At 40.8% G+C, this 17,598-nt stretch overlaps 1 protein-coding gene across 2 annotated transcripts in view; it reads left to right on the top strand.

Moving 5' to 3' along the window:
* Positions 1-17,598, top strand: part of ZNF143 (zinc finger protein 143) — an 84,267-nt gene that overhangs the window by 21,040 nt on the left and 45,629 nt on the right. For both annotated transcript variants that reach the window (XM_045016401.1, XM_045016402.1), the window contains exons 4-9: positions 302-385; positions 619-699; positions 5,911-6,107; positions 8,585-8,659; positions 15,068-15,187; positions 17,496-17,571. In XM_045016401.1, the coding sequence (XP_044872336.1) occupies positions 302-385; positions 619-699; positions 5,911-6,107; positions 8,585-8,659; positions 15,068-15,187; positions 17,496-17,571 (633 nt within the window). The remainder of the gene's footprint in view (positions 1-301; positions 386-618; positions 700-5,910; positions 6,108-8,584; positions 8,660-15,067; positions 15,188-17,495; positions 17,572-17,598) is intronic.

The raw sequence follows: 17,598 nt of genomic DNA, 5'->3' as shown, positions 1-17,598 counted from the left end.
AACTGAAAAAGAAATGGGCTTTCTTTAAAGTTTCATACTAAACAGTGACATCCTACATATTGAAAAGCCTGAAAAGTTTAGTTTTCTAAACTTGGTATGTTTGTAATAACAACACTTTGCCCTTTATTTAGTGTTTTTATCCCAGGATCTCAAAGCACTTTACATGTCCTAATACTGTGGTTAATACTTGTTAAACTGTATTTTTGTTCTATGAAATACTTTATTCCAGAGTGTTTCAGTGGTATGGTTTAAAATGTGACGTGTCATATAGGATACTTTACATAAATATAATGTGTTCCAGATGGTAAATTAATGGATGGCCAGGTGATTCAACTAGAAGATGGCTCTGCTGCCTATGTTCAACATGTATCCATGCCAAAAAGTAGTAAGTGTATTACATCCATGAATATGTTTTAAAATATTGACTGCACTGATATAACCTGGTATTGTTAGAATCAATAAAACATTGTTACAATAATTTCAGATGTCTAATATTTCTTTGAAGGTTAATATTTTTAGTGCATACTGTTACTAATCTGTTAAAACATTAAATCAAATACATTTATGATTGGTGATGCCTAAAGTTATGCTTCTCTTCCTTCTCCCTCCCCCCAACAGGGGACAGTCTGCGACTGGAAGATGGACAGGCAGTTCAGCTGGAAGATGGAACTACTGCATTTATTCATCACGCCTCAAAAGGTAAACTGCATTTTGAAGTGTGATTCATTATATTATGAAACATTTTAATTGTAATTTATCTTCTAGAGTATCACTTCTGACAATATGTTTAGATTATGACCATATTTACAAGTATTCTTATTGTAAATGACTTGGTGCATTTAAATAGGAACATCTAGATATAGCTGAGTTGAGAGTGGTTCGATTTCCCCATTCAGAATGTAGTAGTAAATGACTGGATCAGAAGATTGCTGGACATTTCTGTGTCCTATCCTGGAATCTTAACAAAGAAACAGGCATGCTACTTCTAGAGAATTTAAACCTTTGTATTAATTTCAGGAAAAACTGGATCTGGAAATGAAAAAAGGAAACCAGAAAAAAGCAGGCATCTCTTGAATTAAATTCTTGAGCTCTAGGGATATTTTAAATACCCTGTGATTGAGATTTGATACTTTTTGGAAGACCTATCAATGTAACACACAAAGAACTCCATAGTTGACAGTCAAGTATGCACATTTATTTTATTTTAAATTCAACTTTAGATTGGCCTTTGAAAGAAGGGAAAAATAATGTCGTACCAGTACTGGTGTACTTCACCAAAGGACTTGGACAATATAAAATTTTTCCTCTCCTTCATTATCACATTAGAAGTCGTTCCTTCCTGTATCAGAATACTTTCCAAATCTGACACAGGAGAGTTTCTATTTCTAGATTTTATGGTTGTGAAGAAAAAAATATGGACTGACTATAAACTGATGTTTTGCTGGCTTCTTGAGTGTGCACATAAAAAGATAGCTGTGCCTCTGCTATTGCTTATGGCTTTCCCAAGATACACCAGAGTGAAAATTTACCAGAGTCTTGCTAGTTTCACTTTGCTACTAAAAACCCTGAATCTGTGAAAGTTAGTTATCTGTGTGATTTACATATAATACATAGTATACCGTTCTTTTATACCTTTAAATTGCAGTGTGGGTGTGACATTTTACCCAGACCAATGAGAGGTTGTGACACAACCTGCCTTGCAACTCTGAGTGCTTTCAGTGCTATGCTCCTATGGCTCACAGCCCTGACACCAATAGCCAGCCTTACAAGCATCCAGGTCACCACCTAGTTATTTTTGCAGTGACCCAAACACCCTCCCAGTCCTAAATTTACCCAAAACCGTCTCCCTGTATGATAATCTGCTGAGGCTCCCAGACTTGTGAGTCACTGAGTTACCCTTCTAAGGGTATGGCTACACTGGCGATTTGCAGCGCTGGAAAGCCTCCACCAGCGCTGCAATTAGTAAGTGGCCACACCTGCAGGGCACTTCCAGCGCTGCAACTCCCTGGCTGCAGCGCTGGCCGTACACCTCACTCAGCATGGGGAATAAGAATTCCAGCGCTGGTGCTGCAGCGCTGGTCATCAAGTGTGGCCACACACCAGCGCTGTGATTGGCCTCCAGGGTATAAGGATATATCCCAGAATGCTTTTATAAATTACTCTCTTTGTTTTGTTATGAACAAGCTCCGCGGAGCTCCGTTGCCGTTGCTGCTTATCTAAAAAACAAACAGAGCTCCTGTTTGCTGTGATCATCTGTACCTGGCTGTAAACAATCAAATGAGAGGCAGGCAGGGAGCGAATGAAACAGCGGGGAGTCGTGTTGGCTGCAGGCTGTTTGCAATTAAGAGTTAAGACTAAGGGGTCGGAAAAATGTTCTGATTTTTCAAGGCAGGAAGCTAAACACACAGTGTTGGCTCCAAAAATCCACTCTCTCTCTCCCCCCGCTCCCTGTCACACTAGACCCCACTCCACCCCCCTCTTTTGAAAAGCACGTTGCGGCCACTTGAATGCTGGGATAGCTGCCCATAATGCATCACTCCCAACAGCGCTGCTAATGCTGCAAATGTGGCCACACACCAGCGCTGGTAGCTGTGAGTGTGGCCACACACCAGCGCTGCTCCTACACAGCTGGATGACCAGCGCTGCAAACCGTAAGTGTAGCCATACCCTCAGCCTCAGCAAGTGAGAGTTTTGCTACTGCTAAGCTGTGTGACAATTCCCCTGCCACACCAGCTTGTCTGCTTTGCCAGCAAACTCCTCAGGACTCTACCAGTCCAAACTTTGCCTTACAAGTAACAGTGAACCCCAACTCCTGAATTTCCCTGAGACATCTCCCTGCAGTGTCCAGCTCTCTTCTGGAACACTCACAGAAGTTAAGTTTGTTGCTGCTGCAAAGAGAGAATAAACAGCAGTTCATTAATTTCACTGCAGTTTAACAAACTCTCTTATTTCAGTCACAGCATAGAATGGATTTAAAGTAAAAGTCAAAGAAGCTTATTAAACAAAAAGTCATAGGTTTAAGTGATATCAAGTATAAGGAATAAAGACAGAAATGGTTACAAACAAACAAAAGTAAAAATACACGTCAGAGACCGGTACTTGCTAAAGTTAACTTTTAATCCTTGCCTAAGCAGGTTTGTCACCAATATTCAGTTCCCAGAGACTTCAGCCCTCTTGGTTGAAGGACTCAGGATTCTGTGATATCAAGAGCTCAGGCACCTTGAATCCGCTAAGTGATGGACCGCTATGGGGTTCTTTTCCCCCTTTCTTTTTATAGTCCAGTAAACCTTTGAAATGTATTCTTTGGAAAGTAAGTCCTGCTGGGATTTAGACACCATGCTATCTTCCCAAATTTCATTGGCCCTGCTTCACAAAGCAGGAAGGCTTTCCAGGGGTGCAGTCTCCCTCCCCGTGCTGATTTATATGGAAATTGGGCTTCCATTGTTTTTATTCCACACTGCTTAATTTACATTGGAGACAAATAGGTAGTTGCCTTCCCTCCTGGCTGGGAGAAAACCTCTTTCTCCCTGTGTGTGGTCACAGACTTTTAAAGCATAAGAACAGTGAGTATCTTGTGACAGATTGGGTCACAGAAACCCCCTTGGGACTGCCACCTGATGTACTGTGACTACCTCTGAGCCCGTTTTCCCTGGCAGCTTGGGACTTCAGTACCTTACCTTGTTTGAGACGGACATGTTTGCTTGCTGCAAACACAGATTCAGATTTGAACCATGTCCCCTACAAGCTGCAGGCTTAACTGAAAACAGCTTAAGAAGTGTTCCTGTCTCCAACACTCAAGTACCCAGCTCCCAATGGGGTCCAAACCCCAAATAAATCCCAGGATAAGCTCATAAATTGTTCGCCCTCTATAATACTGATAGAGAGAGATGCACAGCTGTTCTCCTCCTTCCCCGCCCCCCCCCCGTATTAATACTTACTCTGGGTTAATTAATAACTAAAAAGTGATTTTATTAAAAACAAAAAGTAGGATTTAAGTGGTTCTAAGTAATAACAGACAGAACAAAGTGAATTACCAAGCAAAATAAAATAAAACACACAAGTCTAAGCCTAATAGAGTAAAAAACTAAATGCAGGTAAATCTCACCCTCAGAGATGTTCCAATAAGCCTCTTTTACAGACTAGCCTCCTTCTAGTCTGGGTCCAGCAAACACTCACACCCCTGTAGTTACTGTCCTTCGTTCCAGTTTCTTTCAGGTATCCTTTGGGGTGGAGAGGCTATCTCTTGAGCCAGCTGAAGACAAAATGGAGGGGTTTTCAGGCGCTTAAATAGACTTTCTCTTGTGGGTGGAAACCCCTTCTCCTCTCCTCTGCAGAATCCAGCTGCAAGATGGAGTTTTGGAGTCACATGGACAAGTCACATGTCCGTGCATTACTCAGAATTTTACAGGCCAATGTCACATTCCCAGGAAAGCTCAGATGTGGATTGATGTCTCTCAAAGTTCATTGTTAGCTTAAGTGTTTCTTGATTGGGCACTTACTGAGAATAGTCTTTTCTCAAGAAGCTGACCAACTGCTTCACTGAGGCTACTTAAAATCAAACATGAATATTGGCTATGTATTTAACTTTGAATACAAAAATGATACATGCATGTAAATAGGATGAATATATCCAGTAGATCATAACCTTTGCAGAGACATGTTACATAGCCTATCTAGCATAAAACATATTCCAGTTATGTCATATTTACACTCATATGCATATTTCTATAAAGCATTATGGGGTGCAACGTCACATATCTATAATTCATTATATAGTGTTAATGCATACATTTTACATTGATATTAAACACCAGTTTGTCACAGGCTTTCATAAAACCTCTTACTCAATACATTTTTTAATACAGTAATATTGTAGACAATCAGCTGATTCAACTGCTTATATTTGAGGTTCAGACCCTGCTGTCTTTATAGTTTCTCCCACTCTCGTTAATTTAATGGCTTTTTTAAATCTTTTATATAAATGTGCCTTCATTGTCTCTGCCTGGTGACCAGGCTGGTCAGACAAGCAAATACACATTCCTTTGTCTAAGGTAGACAGTAGTTATTCATTGGTTGCCAAATGCCTTTTAAGAACATAATTCTAGCACATATTTATAACTCTTTACATCACACAAGAATATTAATAATCCAGTGAGTTTATTAGTTTTCCAATGATGTATTACATGATGATGTTTGGGTATATATCATCACAGCAATGTTAGGTGTAGTGAGTATGTCAGGCATAACAAGAGTTGCTGACTAAACAGTGTAGTGAATCCCCAATGGGACTGTGTGTTACAATGGCTTAGAGGGAAGTGACAGCACAGGTGTTTGCACCTGATTGGAAGACTTCTCCGGCTAGTAGATGTTGGGTAAATATTTGAAGCCCTACATCTTTATATGAGCTTAATATTGAAATTATTGTTGTGGTTGCTTATTAGTTTCCCACAGAGTACTCGTTTCTGTAAACAATGCCATATGCAAAGTGTTTAAACCTTTATGTAATTTTAAAGTAATGGCAAAACATTGCTTTAGCAGTTGAAAGGATGCTTGCGTTCTTAGTGTACAGGAAGCTGATAAACAAATCCTAAAACAGACAGTGTCAACAATTAATTGATCACTAGAGAGTAGAAATTTCAAAATATATGGTGTAATACTTTGTAAGTAAGAGCTAGGCTAATTGTAATGCTGTAATTTTTGTAATGCAGAAATAGAAGTGTTTTGGGGTAAGTAATCATTTACAACAAATTCAACCTGTGGTATTGATAGCAATTTTCTAAACTATTGTATTCATCAGTAGCATTTTAGTATGTATTGATAATTTCACATACGTGATGCCTTTATATTGGAGAAATGCAGACTCTGATATTTATTCCCTGTCTTAACAGTGTTTTTAATATTATTTCTTAGACAGTTATGACCAGAGTGCATTACAGGCAGTCCAGCTGGAAGATGGAACCACTGCTTACATTCACCATACTGTTCAAATGCCACAGTCAGATACCATCTTAGCTATTCAAGCTGATGGCACAGTAGCAGGCCTGCATACGGGAGATGCTACAATTGATCCAGATACCATCAGTGCTTTGGAGCAGTATGCAGCCAAGGTACATTATAGTACATTTTATCTGTACATAATTTCTTTAATACATAGCATCACAATACATTTTTACACAAGATCTTGTAAACTAAGATATATGATGAGAATTAATTAGAGAAATTATTCAGAAGCTTGGAAGATGAAAAAGGATGAATTCCTAATAGACAAGGCCTCACAAATAAAAGATGTAAATTCAAACTGTGTCGAGTTGCAGGTGTAGGGATCAGGAAGTTAAATACTGAAGGTGCAGAGTGAGATAGCAAATGTGTAAGTGGATAGAAAATCAGAGGGGTATAGTAGAAGCAAATATATGGAAAATCATAAGGGTGATTTTGAATAATTTAAAAGGTGGTTTGGAAACCAGTGAAGGTAATGGAGAGTAGGAACTCCCTGAAGTTTGCAAAGCATTGGATGTAGGAGGACTATAGAAAAACGAATTGCAGTGGTTGAGACGAGATAAAGTCATGAGCTTGCTGTTGGAAGGGTTAGGGTAAGGATGAAGTCTGCTAAAGTTCCAGAGATGATGTTGAGGCATCTTTACAGACAAGTGATTTATGGAATGGAAGAGACAGCATGAGATGAAGGACGATTCAGTTTTTCTGTCATTGAGGGTAAGTTAAGCAGAGTGATAACAGAGATATGGAAGAGAGCAAAGAAGTATATTTGGTACAAGAAATCAAGATGTAATCTGTATTGGTCAGAATCTAGGCAGGCGGTTTGATGGGAAATAGGACAATTGGAGAGTGAGCTGAAGGAGATGCAGAGCTGGCTGTTGTCATCATGAGAGTTTTGTCCAGAGTTGAAGGTTCCAGTGAAATGTCCCTGACTATGTCATTATATGGGGAAATGGACCATCAATTTAACTATCTGTTAAGGATGAGGGCAAGGCGAACAGCCTCCACCAGAAATGAAGGAAGAGTAGATAGAAAGTAGGATTCAAAGCAAAAAGGGGAGTATTGAGACACCACCTTTTTACTCAAAGCACTCAAGAAGGATAGAGTATTGATGGTATTAAAAATGGTACTGATCTCAAACAGGATAAGAAGAATGAGGGATCCATTGTCAGTATCAGAAGTAGACATTGACCCCTGAAGTAGGGCACATTGTAGAATGAACTGGTTGAAAGCCAGGCTGACTTGAGAGGTGATCGAAAAGGTAAGAGAAGATTACTCTCCCTTCCCCCGCACCCCCCCCTCAAAAAAAATTGACAGGACAATCATTTGAAAGTGGGGAGGAGTAAAATGACTCTCTTCAGAAAAAGTGATGATGAGGAAAAAGTAGTGTTGGTGATCCTTTTTTGAGGCAAAATGGAAAGATCCAGTGTATAGATTGATGATGGTGGCATGATATGAGGCACTAAAGAAAGAGAGGTAACTAGACAGCTACTGAGTTTGGCAGGAGGTCCTTTGAAGAGATGCTTTTTAATCAGAAAAATGAAAAGCTGACATTTATGCACAGATGCTGCAATGGAGCATAGCAGTTCAGAGATTCTGCTTAGATAAAACATCACATTATGCAGAAGACTAAAACATGAGGGACAAACTAATTGTAGGAGCAGCAGTTTTCTTATGTTTTCAGTCTTCCAGTGTCCCAGCTCCTGGATGATAACCATTGGTACTTGTACTGCACTGGCAAAGAGACAGTAGAGCAAGCAACCTTAATACTGGCATTTCCTAACTTTGAGTACAACCTTAATGTTCTTTTAACATATTTTTGTGTGTGGGTGTGTAATATTAAATTATACTGGTAGTTTAACTGTTCTTAAAGTTTCTTTCTTAGAATGAAATCTATCCCAGACTGAGTTGTGTTTAGCACAGCTAAGCAAGGGCAAAGATCTGCACTGGTCCCCAAAGGTTGTAGCATTCCGGTCATGTACTGGTATGGCTTTTGTGTCAGGAGCTTTGGGAATAGTGTAGAAATGGTTATGGTGGATTCTCCCACATTGGAGGAATCCTTTGCTGTCTGGTTTGTGCCGTTGGAAGAGATCAAAGGGGCCATTTAAGGGCATGATCTGGTCTGTAGTTTTAAATTTGCCATCATGTCCCCTTTACTAATAGTTTCAGGAACTCCATGCACATAACAATGATGGAAATTGTTTGCTTATAAGAAAGATTTAGAACCAAATTCATCCCTGATTTAACTTCATTGAAGTCATTGGTGACAGAACTAGCTCTTGAAGTCACTATAGTTAAATCAGGGACAAATTTGGTCCTTGCTCTCCCTCCTTATTTTAATACAACCTTAAGAAGTTCAGCACTTTGGTAGTTATACAAGGCTTTTGTTATAACATGGGTGACTTTAGTGGGATTTTACATTTTTTAAGAGCTAATATACCGTATGGTAGTCATGTTTCAAGATGCTGGAGTAACAGAGCTATGAATGAGTGTGCACCCTCAGAAGCTGAGTCCTTTCCGTTTTGCATTATTCACTGAAGAAAAGCAACAGGTAAATAATTTTAATTTTCTTCTTTCATATTATTTTCAGGTGTCTATTGATGGAAATGAAAGTGTTAGTAGCTCAGGAATGATAGGTGAAAATGAACAAGAGAAAAAAATGCAGGTATGTAACACTGTACAATATAATTGGATCTGCTGGATTTTTATTTTCTCTGTCTCTTCTATGCCCAACAGTCTTTACAGTGCAAGTGTTCACCTGCCCCATAACAGCTGGAAGCATGCCAAATCATAGGGGCTGGAACTAGGGGTGCAGGGGGTACTGCAGCATGCCCTGGCTTGAAGTGGTTTCCACTATATACAGGGTCTACAGTTTTGTTCAATGGCTCTCAGCACCTCCACTATACAAATTGTTTCAGCACTCATGCGCCAAATATTTAGCTCTGAGCCAGGTCCTTGGGCTGCCTATCAGGAGTTATCTGACGCCAAACCTGTGCAGATGGCAGGCTCCATTTCTCCTTTTATAGAAGAATAATTCACAGGATTTAAAAAATATTTACATTCAGTCACCATCACCAGCTGCCACTCCGCCAATGTATACAGTTTGGGGACACAATGCCCCCCCAACACTGCCCATGGCAGGCCATCTAGGACTGTGTCACAGCCCAGCTTTGGGCTGTGGCCCACAGTTTGGGAACTCCTGATCTATACCGAACTCCTGCCCATTGCAGGCCATAGAACCTCTCCCATCCACTCCTGTAACAGACCCATAACCTCTGGCTGAGTTACTGAAGTCCTCAAATCATGATTTAAAGACTTTGTTACAGAGAATTCACCATTTACACTAGTTTAAACCTGCAAGTGACCTGTGCCCCATGCTGTAGAGGAAGGCAGGCCCCCCCCAACCCCACCTGATCTCTCGCCTGGGGGAAAATTCCTTCCTGACCCCAAATATGATGATCAGTTAGACTCTGAGCATGTGGGCAAGACCCACCAGCCAGACACCTAGGAAAGAATTCTCTATAGCTGGAGATATTTGCTACTAGCAGTTGCAGATCAGCTACATGCTATTGTAGGCAGTCTCATCATACTATAACCTCCATACATTTATCAAGCTCAGTCTTGAAGCCAGTTAGGTTTTTTAACCCTTCTACTCACCTTGGAAGGCTTTCACTTCACTCCTCTGATTGTTAAAAACCTTCATCTAAATTCAAGCCTAAACTTACTGATGGCCAGTTTATAGCCCTGGTTTTTTGCGTCAGCATTGCCACTGAACTAAAATAACTCAGACTGAAGCAGAGGGATAAATATCGATCTACTCACCAGAAAAAATCAATATCCGTCCCAATTAACAGTTCCATCCAGGGTTCTAGCCTCTCTTGTCCGGTGGACAAAGCCGGAGGAAGTTCAAGTGGGGACTCCTTTCCTCACACCTACACCTGAGGTGAGTATCATTACAGATACTTGCCTCTTAAATGAGGGAGGTCATATGAACAATCATACTGCACAAGGCAACTGGACCCCTCGGGAGTCCAGGTTGCATATCAGTTTATTGGAATTAACAGTAGTCTGTTGGGTCTGCAACACTTTCCTCCCACTCATTCAGTCATGACATATCCAGATAATGTCAGACAGTATGTTAACTGTCTTCTACATAAACAAGCAGGGAGGAACAATATCCCTTCCTCTGTGTGTAGAGACAGTAAACCTCTGGAACCAATATATCAGACATCAAGTAACCTTTTCTGTGGCATAGTTACCAGTTGTGCAGAATTCCCTAGCACTGCGATCCTTGCTATTCTAGAATATCTACTTATCCTGTTAGCTCCTTATGGGGTCATTTAGCAGCAATCAGTGCTTTTCATTTTCCTGTCAGCGACTGTATCATCTTCACTCATCCCACGACAAATAGATTCCTTAAGGGACTTCTTAGATCCTTCCCATGATTGGTGAAGCCAAGACCTCAATGGGACCTCAACCTCATTCTTTCATCTCTCACCAAATCTCCTCCTGAACCTTTAGCCACATGGACCATGACCCATCTCTCAATAAAAGTTGCCTTTGTAGTCGCCATCACATCAGCCAGAAGAGCACTGAGCTGGAAGGACTCATGGCAGACCCACCATATACTATCTTTCATAAAGAAAAGGCCTTTTTTTTTTCCCCACCCCCACCTGAAATTCATCACTAAAGTAATTTCAGAATTTCACATGAGTCAAACCATCTCCTTACCAATTTTTTTTTTCTAAAACTGCATGTGTTTGATGAGGAGAGATGGCTTCATTCTCTAGCTGTCCAACGAGCACTGGCCTTTTATCTACAGAAGCACAGAAAGACACCTAGACTTTTTGTTACCATAGCAGAGAGGTCAAGATATACATTCTCAGAGTCTTTCTAAATGGATCTTTGGCTGCATTATTCTTTGCTACGAAACTAGCTCACATACCTCCCCCAGAGAGGGTGAGGGTCATTCCACCAGAGTGCAAGCAATCTCTTCTTTATCTGTAAGAGATGTACCTCTACTAGAGATATGTAGGGCAATTATCTGAAGCTCCTTCCACACCTTCACAAGACATTATGCTTTGGCGAGTCTTCAACTACAGATTTAGCTGTGAAGACTGCAATATTACACTCAGCCATCACTTCTGTGGCCTCGCACACACTTCCAGTTTGACTACTGCTTACTCATCTCTCATGTGGAATACATACAGGGACCATCACCCAAAGAAGAAAAGGAGGTTTCTTGAGGGTTTTTAAGATGTATAGTCCCTATTTGCATACCATTACCTGCCTTTCTTTCCCTCTGCTGCGGATATTCCTGGATTTGTAGTAGGAGAGGGAACTGGAGAGGTGCCAGCCTTATGCCCTCAGTTCAGAGCACAAAGAGAACAGCGCGTGTGGGGACCAATGGACACTGCTTACTAAAAATCTCCAGAGTCAGGAGCATGGTGCCCCACCTTCCAGGGCTAAAGCTGAAGCCTGAGGACTTCAGCCCTGGGCTGTGGGGCTCAGGTTACAAGCCCCCTGCCTGGGGCTGTAGCCCTTGGGCTTCAGCTTTGGTCCCCCCACCTGGGGTGGTGGGGCTTGGACTTTGTCCCCCCTACCTGAGGCAGGCTCAGGCTTCGGTCCCCACTCCTAAGGTTGTGTAATAAATTTTGTTGTCAGAAGGGGGTTGCGGTGCAATGAAGTTTGAGAACCTTTGGGTTAAGCAAATCTACATCTAGTTTTTCAGCTTCCAGTTATCTCATAAAAGGTGATGAAGTGTGGCTGTTCTTTTCCTTAGGGAGACATACTGGGTATATGCCTCCAGACACTCTCTTCCGTCTTCTTGGTAACATTTCATTCTTCTACCAAGTGCCCCCCACTTGTCTCACAGATTTGGGCAAGGGAGCAGCAAAGGAGGCCTTGATCCAAATCAACCCTGTAAGGAGCAACATAACATTTCTATTCCTTTTGAAAATAAGACTGTTTCATTGAGTTCTTAGTGCCACTTAAAGTTTAAAAATCTTTCCAAAAGGGAAGTCTTCCCTCAGAGGTTCTAAAGGTAGTGGGAAAACTTGGGTGCAATTTCTGAAGCTAGGCCCAATGAAAGATTCAGACTTCTGACCCCTTAAACATAAGTGGGGATGATGGTCTTTCTCTTCACAGGGTCTTTTTGTAAAGAAACAGAATAAGACAAGGAAAGAACAGAGTTGCTTCTTTACTTTAAAAGGTCACAAACAAAAAAAGTAATTAAAAAAAAACAATTAAGTATTTCCTCCTACATCAAAGAAGATCCCTGTAATTCCTGCTCACCTGTCTAATAAGGACATGATTTAGATGGGGTGGAGAATTTCCTAACAAAGTGAAATTTGTGACTCCACCCATGAAACACAGGAAAATTAATATTTGATGATGACCTCCAAATATTCTGGTTATAAACTCCTTTGAAAGCCAAGTCAGAGAAGATAAAGATTTAGAACTGGACGTTGTCTGCATACCAAAGGCACTGGAAGCTGACATCTCCTATGCCAAAGTGATGTTGGAGAACTGGAACCAAAACTTGAATAATTTTATCCCCAAGGTATGAAAATTCCTTCACAGAAAGAAATTTGATTCTGTAACTTAGTGGAGACAGCCTAGATTAAGTCATGTTATCCATCACTCTAAACTCTACTGTTCAGGACTTCATGGGTGCTGGTATGGGGCCTCTGTTTCAGCAATCAAGGACAAATTAGTATGCTACAGTTCTATTTGATCATTAGTAGCAGTGTACAGTCAGCTGAATGATAGTCTCCCATTTCATCACCAGAATTTCTTCAGAGAGGAGGCCATAGCAGTGTTTGCAGAGTAACCGGTTTCCAATAGCAAACTTGCTTGAGAGGCAAAATGCTGAAAACAATTTATTTTTCACTTTCTAAAGTCCCCTTATTAATTTTAGTTATACTTAGTAGTAGTAAACTTTTGTGAGTGCTAAGCCTGGTAGTTTCTTGGCACCAATATTTTCAGATAGTCTATGGGTATGGTGTCTAACCTGTGGCCCCCAATGGCAACTATGTTAAGAAGAAAATTGATTCTCTGCCCCAGCCTCAACACAGAGCAACTTGGGGTCTACTGTAACTTTGCACAGGTTGGCTTTGGTTCCCAAAGAAACATGTAGTAGCTGAAGAGAGCCAGAGCACAGCATACTCCAACCCAGAATGAGACCTGATTTTCAGAAAGTGCTGAGTACCCATTCTAAAAATCAGGCCTCTTTGAGGTGTCTCTAGTTAAGGCACCCAGAAAATTTCTAGTCACTTGACCGTGATTTCATCTAAATTCAGGTTGGTGTCTGCATGTTTATTAGAGAAATGATACATTGAAATCCTCAGCTAAACAATAAAAACATGACACATGAGAGAGAATCATGGGCATTAGTTGTCCAATGAGGCACCTTTTTGAGCCATTAGATTGGTTATCATATAGCTATTTTTCTGATGGTAGCAAGTTTAGTATGTAAAATTAGTGAGTTATTGGCTCAAAAGATTGGATTAATTTTGATGTCAGGTGTGTTCTGTTACTTATAACTGTGTTGCATATACAGAATCTTATTTCATGTGGGTGAAGATAAAATAGCTCATTATCAGCAGCATTTTAAAAACAGAAACTTAAACCCAGCTGTGTATTTCAGAGATACTTTTCCCAAGGACACACTGATTTTAGACTTTAAAGGGACACTGTCAGGATAAAAATAATATTTAACAAAAATATTCCCTCGCATTTGTTAATATTAATACCATACATGATTAAAATGAAATAATTTTAACAATATAATTTACTTTTTCCAATTAACCTGATTTGCTTACTTTTTGCATTTTCAGATTGGACAAGGAAAACAGATTAGTTAGTTTTGCTTTTGTTTATAATGGATTTCAAATCTATTTTATGTTCTAGTTCTTATTCACCAGTGCAGTGCGTTGTTCTTTTGGGTTGCAAATACTGCCGGGCAATATTTAGATCCAGTGTTTTCACTGAAATACTAATAATTTAAAATCTGAACCCTAGCAGTTAATATTTGGTCACATAAACCTTTTTTTTTTAAACTGATATTTTAATATATTATTTAAAAAATGTAAATTGGGAATTGCTTCTGTTACTGATTAATATTTAAAATAAAAGTTATGAGTGTCTGCAATTGCATATACATTGTATTGTAATTTAGAGATAGCAGGCACTTTCAAGTAGAAAGTACGAAGCACAGCATCTGAATGTGTTCAGAGAAGCACTTCCTTTAGCAGCCTTCCCATGAGTTTGGACAAGTGTTATAGCCTAACCCATTCACTTCCACTAGATTATTAACATGAAAAGCGAGTCCAGAAAGAATGTGAACTTTCTTTTCACTGTTTTTTTTTTTATTATTCACTTATGCCATTATCATTTATTAGTTGAAAAGAAATTAATTTCACAGGCTTCTGTGTTATGTTTCCTCCTTTCACCACAAAATTCTGTTGGCCAAAATTTTGCAGACTGAAGTGCAATGTTACTCTTAACTTTTGAATAATTGTTTATTTATTGAGCCCTGGTTGTATTCTCAGCCCATATAAACCTAGAAAAAGACAGTTCCTGCCCTTAGGAATTGATAATCTAACCAAAACATAGATTGCACAGTCCAAATATGCAGGTATAGAGGCTCAAGGTCTAAACTTCAAGCCAGAAATGTTTTTTAAAAAATTGTTTATTTTTAATTATTTGAGGGGTTATTATTTAAAAGCTTCACAGAAGAAGTGTGTTTTAAGGAATGATTTAAATAAAGAGAAATAAAGTTGCTTGGTAGACCAGGAAATTCCAATTTCAGGAGCTGCATTGAAGAAGGCATGAAGACAAGAATGGGAGAAGGAAATGAATCTTACGGGACATTAGGGAGAGTAGATTGGAAGGAAGGCAAGCTTCAGGAGAAGAATCACCAAACACAATAAATGGCAGGGTGGACTGTGTCAAAAGACATCAACTAGAATTAACTCTTGTTATTTCTTATTTTGAAAATCTGATTTTTGTCTAATTGGTTATAAACGTCTTAAATGACTTCCATGTTGTTGTCATATTTGTTTTATCCTAGATTGTCTTACAAGGACATGGAACAAGAGTGACAGCTAAATCTCAGCCAAGTGGAGAGAAGGCTTTTCGCTGTGAATATGATGGCTGTGGAAAATTGTACACAACAGCTCACCATCTTAAGGTAATTGCAGAATAAGAGTCAGTGGATTGCAGGCATTCTTTGGTTATACAATTACATGGACAAAAATAATGGAAACGTACAAGAAGTCAGAGACAAGAGCATTCTTTTATCCTACGTTGAGTATACTGAAATCTCCATCAGTAGGATGTTCTAGATGCCCCAGTTCCTCCAACTGTCATGCTTAGTGTTCTGAGATGAGACCCTTTTTAGAAAGTTGAACAGGTAATGGACTTCAGAGTGATAGCTGTGTTAGTCTGTATCAGAAAAACAATGAGGAGTCCTTGTGGCACCTTAGAGACTAACACATCTATTTGGGCATAAGCTTTTGTGGGCTAGAACCCACTTCATCAGATGCATAGAGTGGAAAATACAGGAACAGGTATAAATACATGAAAAGATGGGAGTTGCCTTACCAAGTGTGAGGTCAGTCTAATAAGACAATTCAATTAACAGTAGGATACCAAGTGCACGAAAGCTTATGCCCAAATAAATTTGTTAGTCTCTAAGGTGCCACAGGTAATGGACTGTTATCAGTGGGCCAGCAAAATACATCCCACACTTTGGGAAATGCTGCCAGAAAACATGAATTAAACAAATGCATCACAGCTGAGAACTGGGAAGACCAGCAGGAAAAAAGGTTGAATGTAAAGGTTGTCAATCTTCTGATTGTCAAAGCAGGATGAATGCAGATGTGTAAGGTTCCTATATTGCAAGTATCAAAAAGTATGTCACGTTTTTCATCAAGATAGCAACCATCAGCAGTAGCCTAGAGATGCTACAATTAGAATTTAATTTCCATGTTTATATATGATGGGAAGCTCTGCTCTATGACTTGAATTCCCATATTGCTGTATTGTGATGTTTAATTCTTTAGAGTGATCAAATATTCAAAGTTGAAAAGTTGGAACAGCTCTTGTTTCTCTACTCACTCCCTGGTTCCCTTTCTCAATCCCGTGCTTAGCTCTGGTACACGGAACATGTAGAGAAGTACAGATGACAGCTAGGTTAGTCACTTGCAGATGGGGGAGGGTGCAACCTTGCCAATGATAGTGCAGTCTAGAATCAGTCTCTCACTCCATGTGAATCTAATCCTGTGATGGTGTCCTGGCTAGATGTCTCGTGCAGCAAGGGGAGGATCACTGGGAGGCCTCATAGGAATTGAGGGAAGATTGGAGTGTAGGGTTGCCAACTTTCTAATCGCACAATACCAAACACCCTTACCCCACCCCCTGCTCTGAAGCTCTGCCCCTACCTCTTCGCCTAAGCCCTGCCCCCTGCTCACTTCATCCTCCCTTCCTCCGTCACTCGCTCTCCTGCATCCTCACTCACTTTCACTGGGCTGGGGCCTAAGACTGGGGTACGGGAGGGGGTGAGGGCTCCAGCTGGGGTGCGGGCTCTGGGGTGGGGCCAGATATGAGGGTTTCAGGGTGCAGGAGGGGGCTCAGGGCTGGGGTAGGGTATTGGGGTACAGGAGAGGGTGCGGACTCTGCCTGGGGCTGTGGGCTCTGGGGTGGGGCTGGGGATGAGGGGTTTGGGGTACAGGAGGGGGCTCAGGGCTGGGGTAGGGAGTTGTGGTGCAGGAGGGGGTGTGGGGTGGGGGCTCTGGCAGGGGAGGAGGTTCTGACCTGGGGCAGAGGGTTGGGGTGCAGGCAGTTGTGAGGCTCTAGCCAGGTGGCATGGCCAATGGGAGCTGCAGAGCTGGCATTCGGGGCAAGGGCAGCGCACAGAGCCCCTGTGGCTCACCCTGCGCCTAGGAGCCAGACATGCCAGCTGCTTTCAGGAGACACGCAGAGTCCAGGCATGCAGGGAGCCTGCCGTAGTCCCACTGTGCCGCTGAACGGACTTCTAATGGCCTGGTCAGCGGTGCTGACCGGAGCCACCAGGGTCCCTTTTCAACCAGGCATTCCAGTCGAAAAGCAGACGCCTAGCAACCCTATTGGGGTGGAGTGTAGCCCTTGAGACAGACGTGCACACAGCCAGACTATTGTCAATATTGCCAGTTCAGCTGTTCAGTGACCCTTTCAGTTGGCTATTCTGCACGTTTACAAAAATAAGACAAATCACCTGTTTCAGTAAAACTGATCAGGGCATCAAGTCAGATCATGAAAACAGAGACATTACTACTTTTCCAGAACACATCATTATCCTATTTTAAAAAAATCTTTATTATTGTTTAATAAAAGAACACTTATTAAGCAGTGACTCTAAGAAGAGAGACTAAACATGTAATTTTTGACAATGGAATAGTTTTTATATTCAAGAAAGCAAAATACTGTATTATATCAATGTGGTGGATGTCTTTTAACAGGTGCATGAAAGGTCACACACAGGAGATCGACCATATCAGTGTGAACATCCTGGTTGTGGCAAAGCATTTGCAACAGGTAATGTTTTGTGGGAGTGTTTTCCCC

Source organism: Mauremys mutica, chromosome 4, assembly GCF_020497125.1.
Source record: "Mauremys mutica isolate MM-2020 ecotype Southern chromosome 4, ASM2049712v1, whole genome shotgun sequence".
Lineage (NCBI taxonomy): Eukaryota > Metazoa > Chordata > Testudines > Geoemydidae > Mauremys > Mauremys mutica.
The sequence above is the reverse complement of the archived record's forward strand: the minus strand, read 5'-3'. Positions and strand labels throughout refer to the sequence as shown.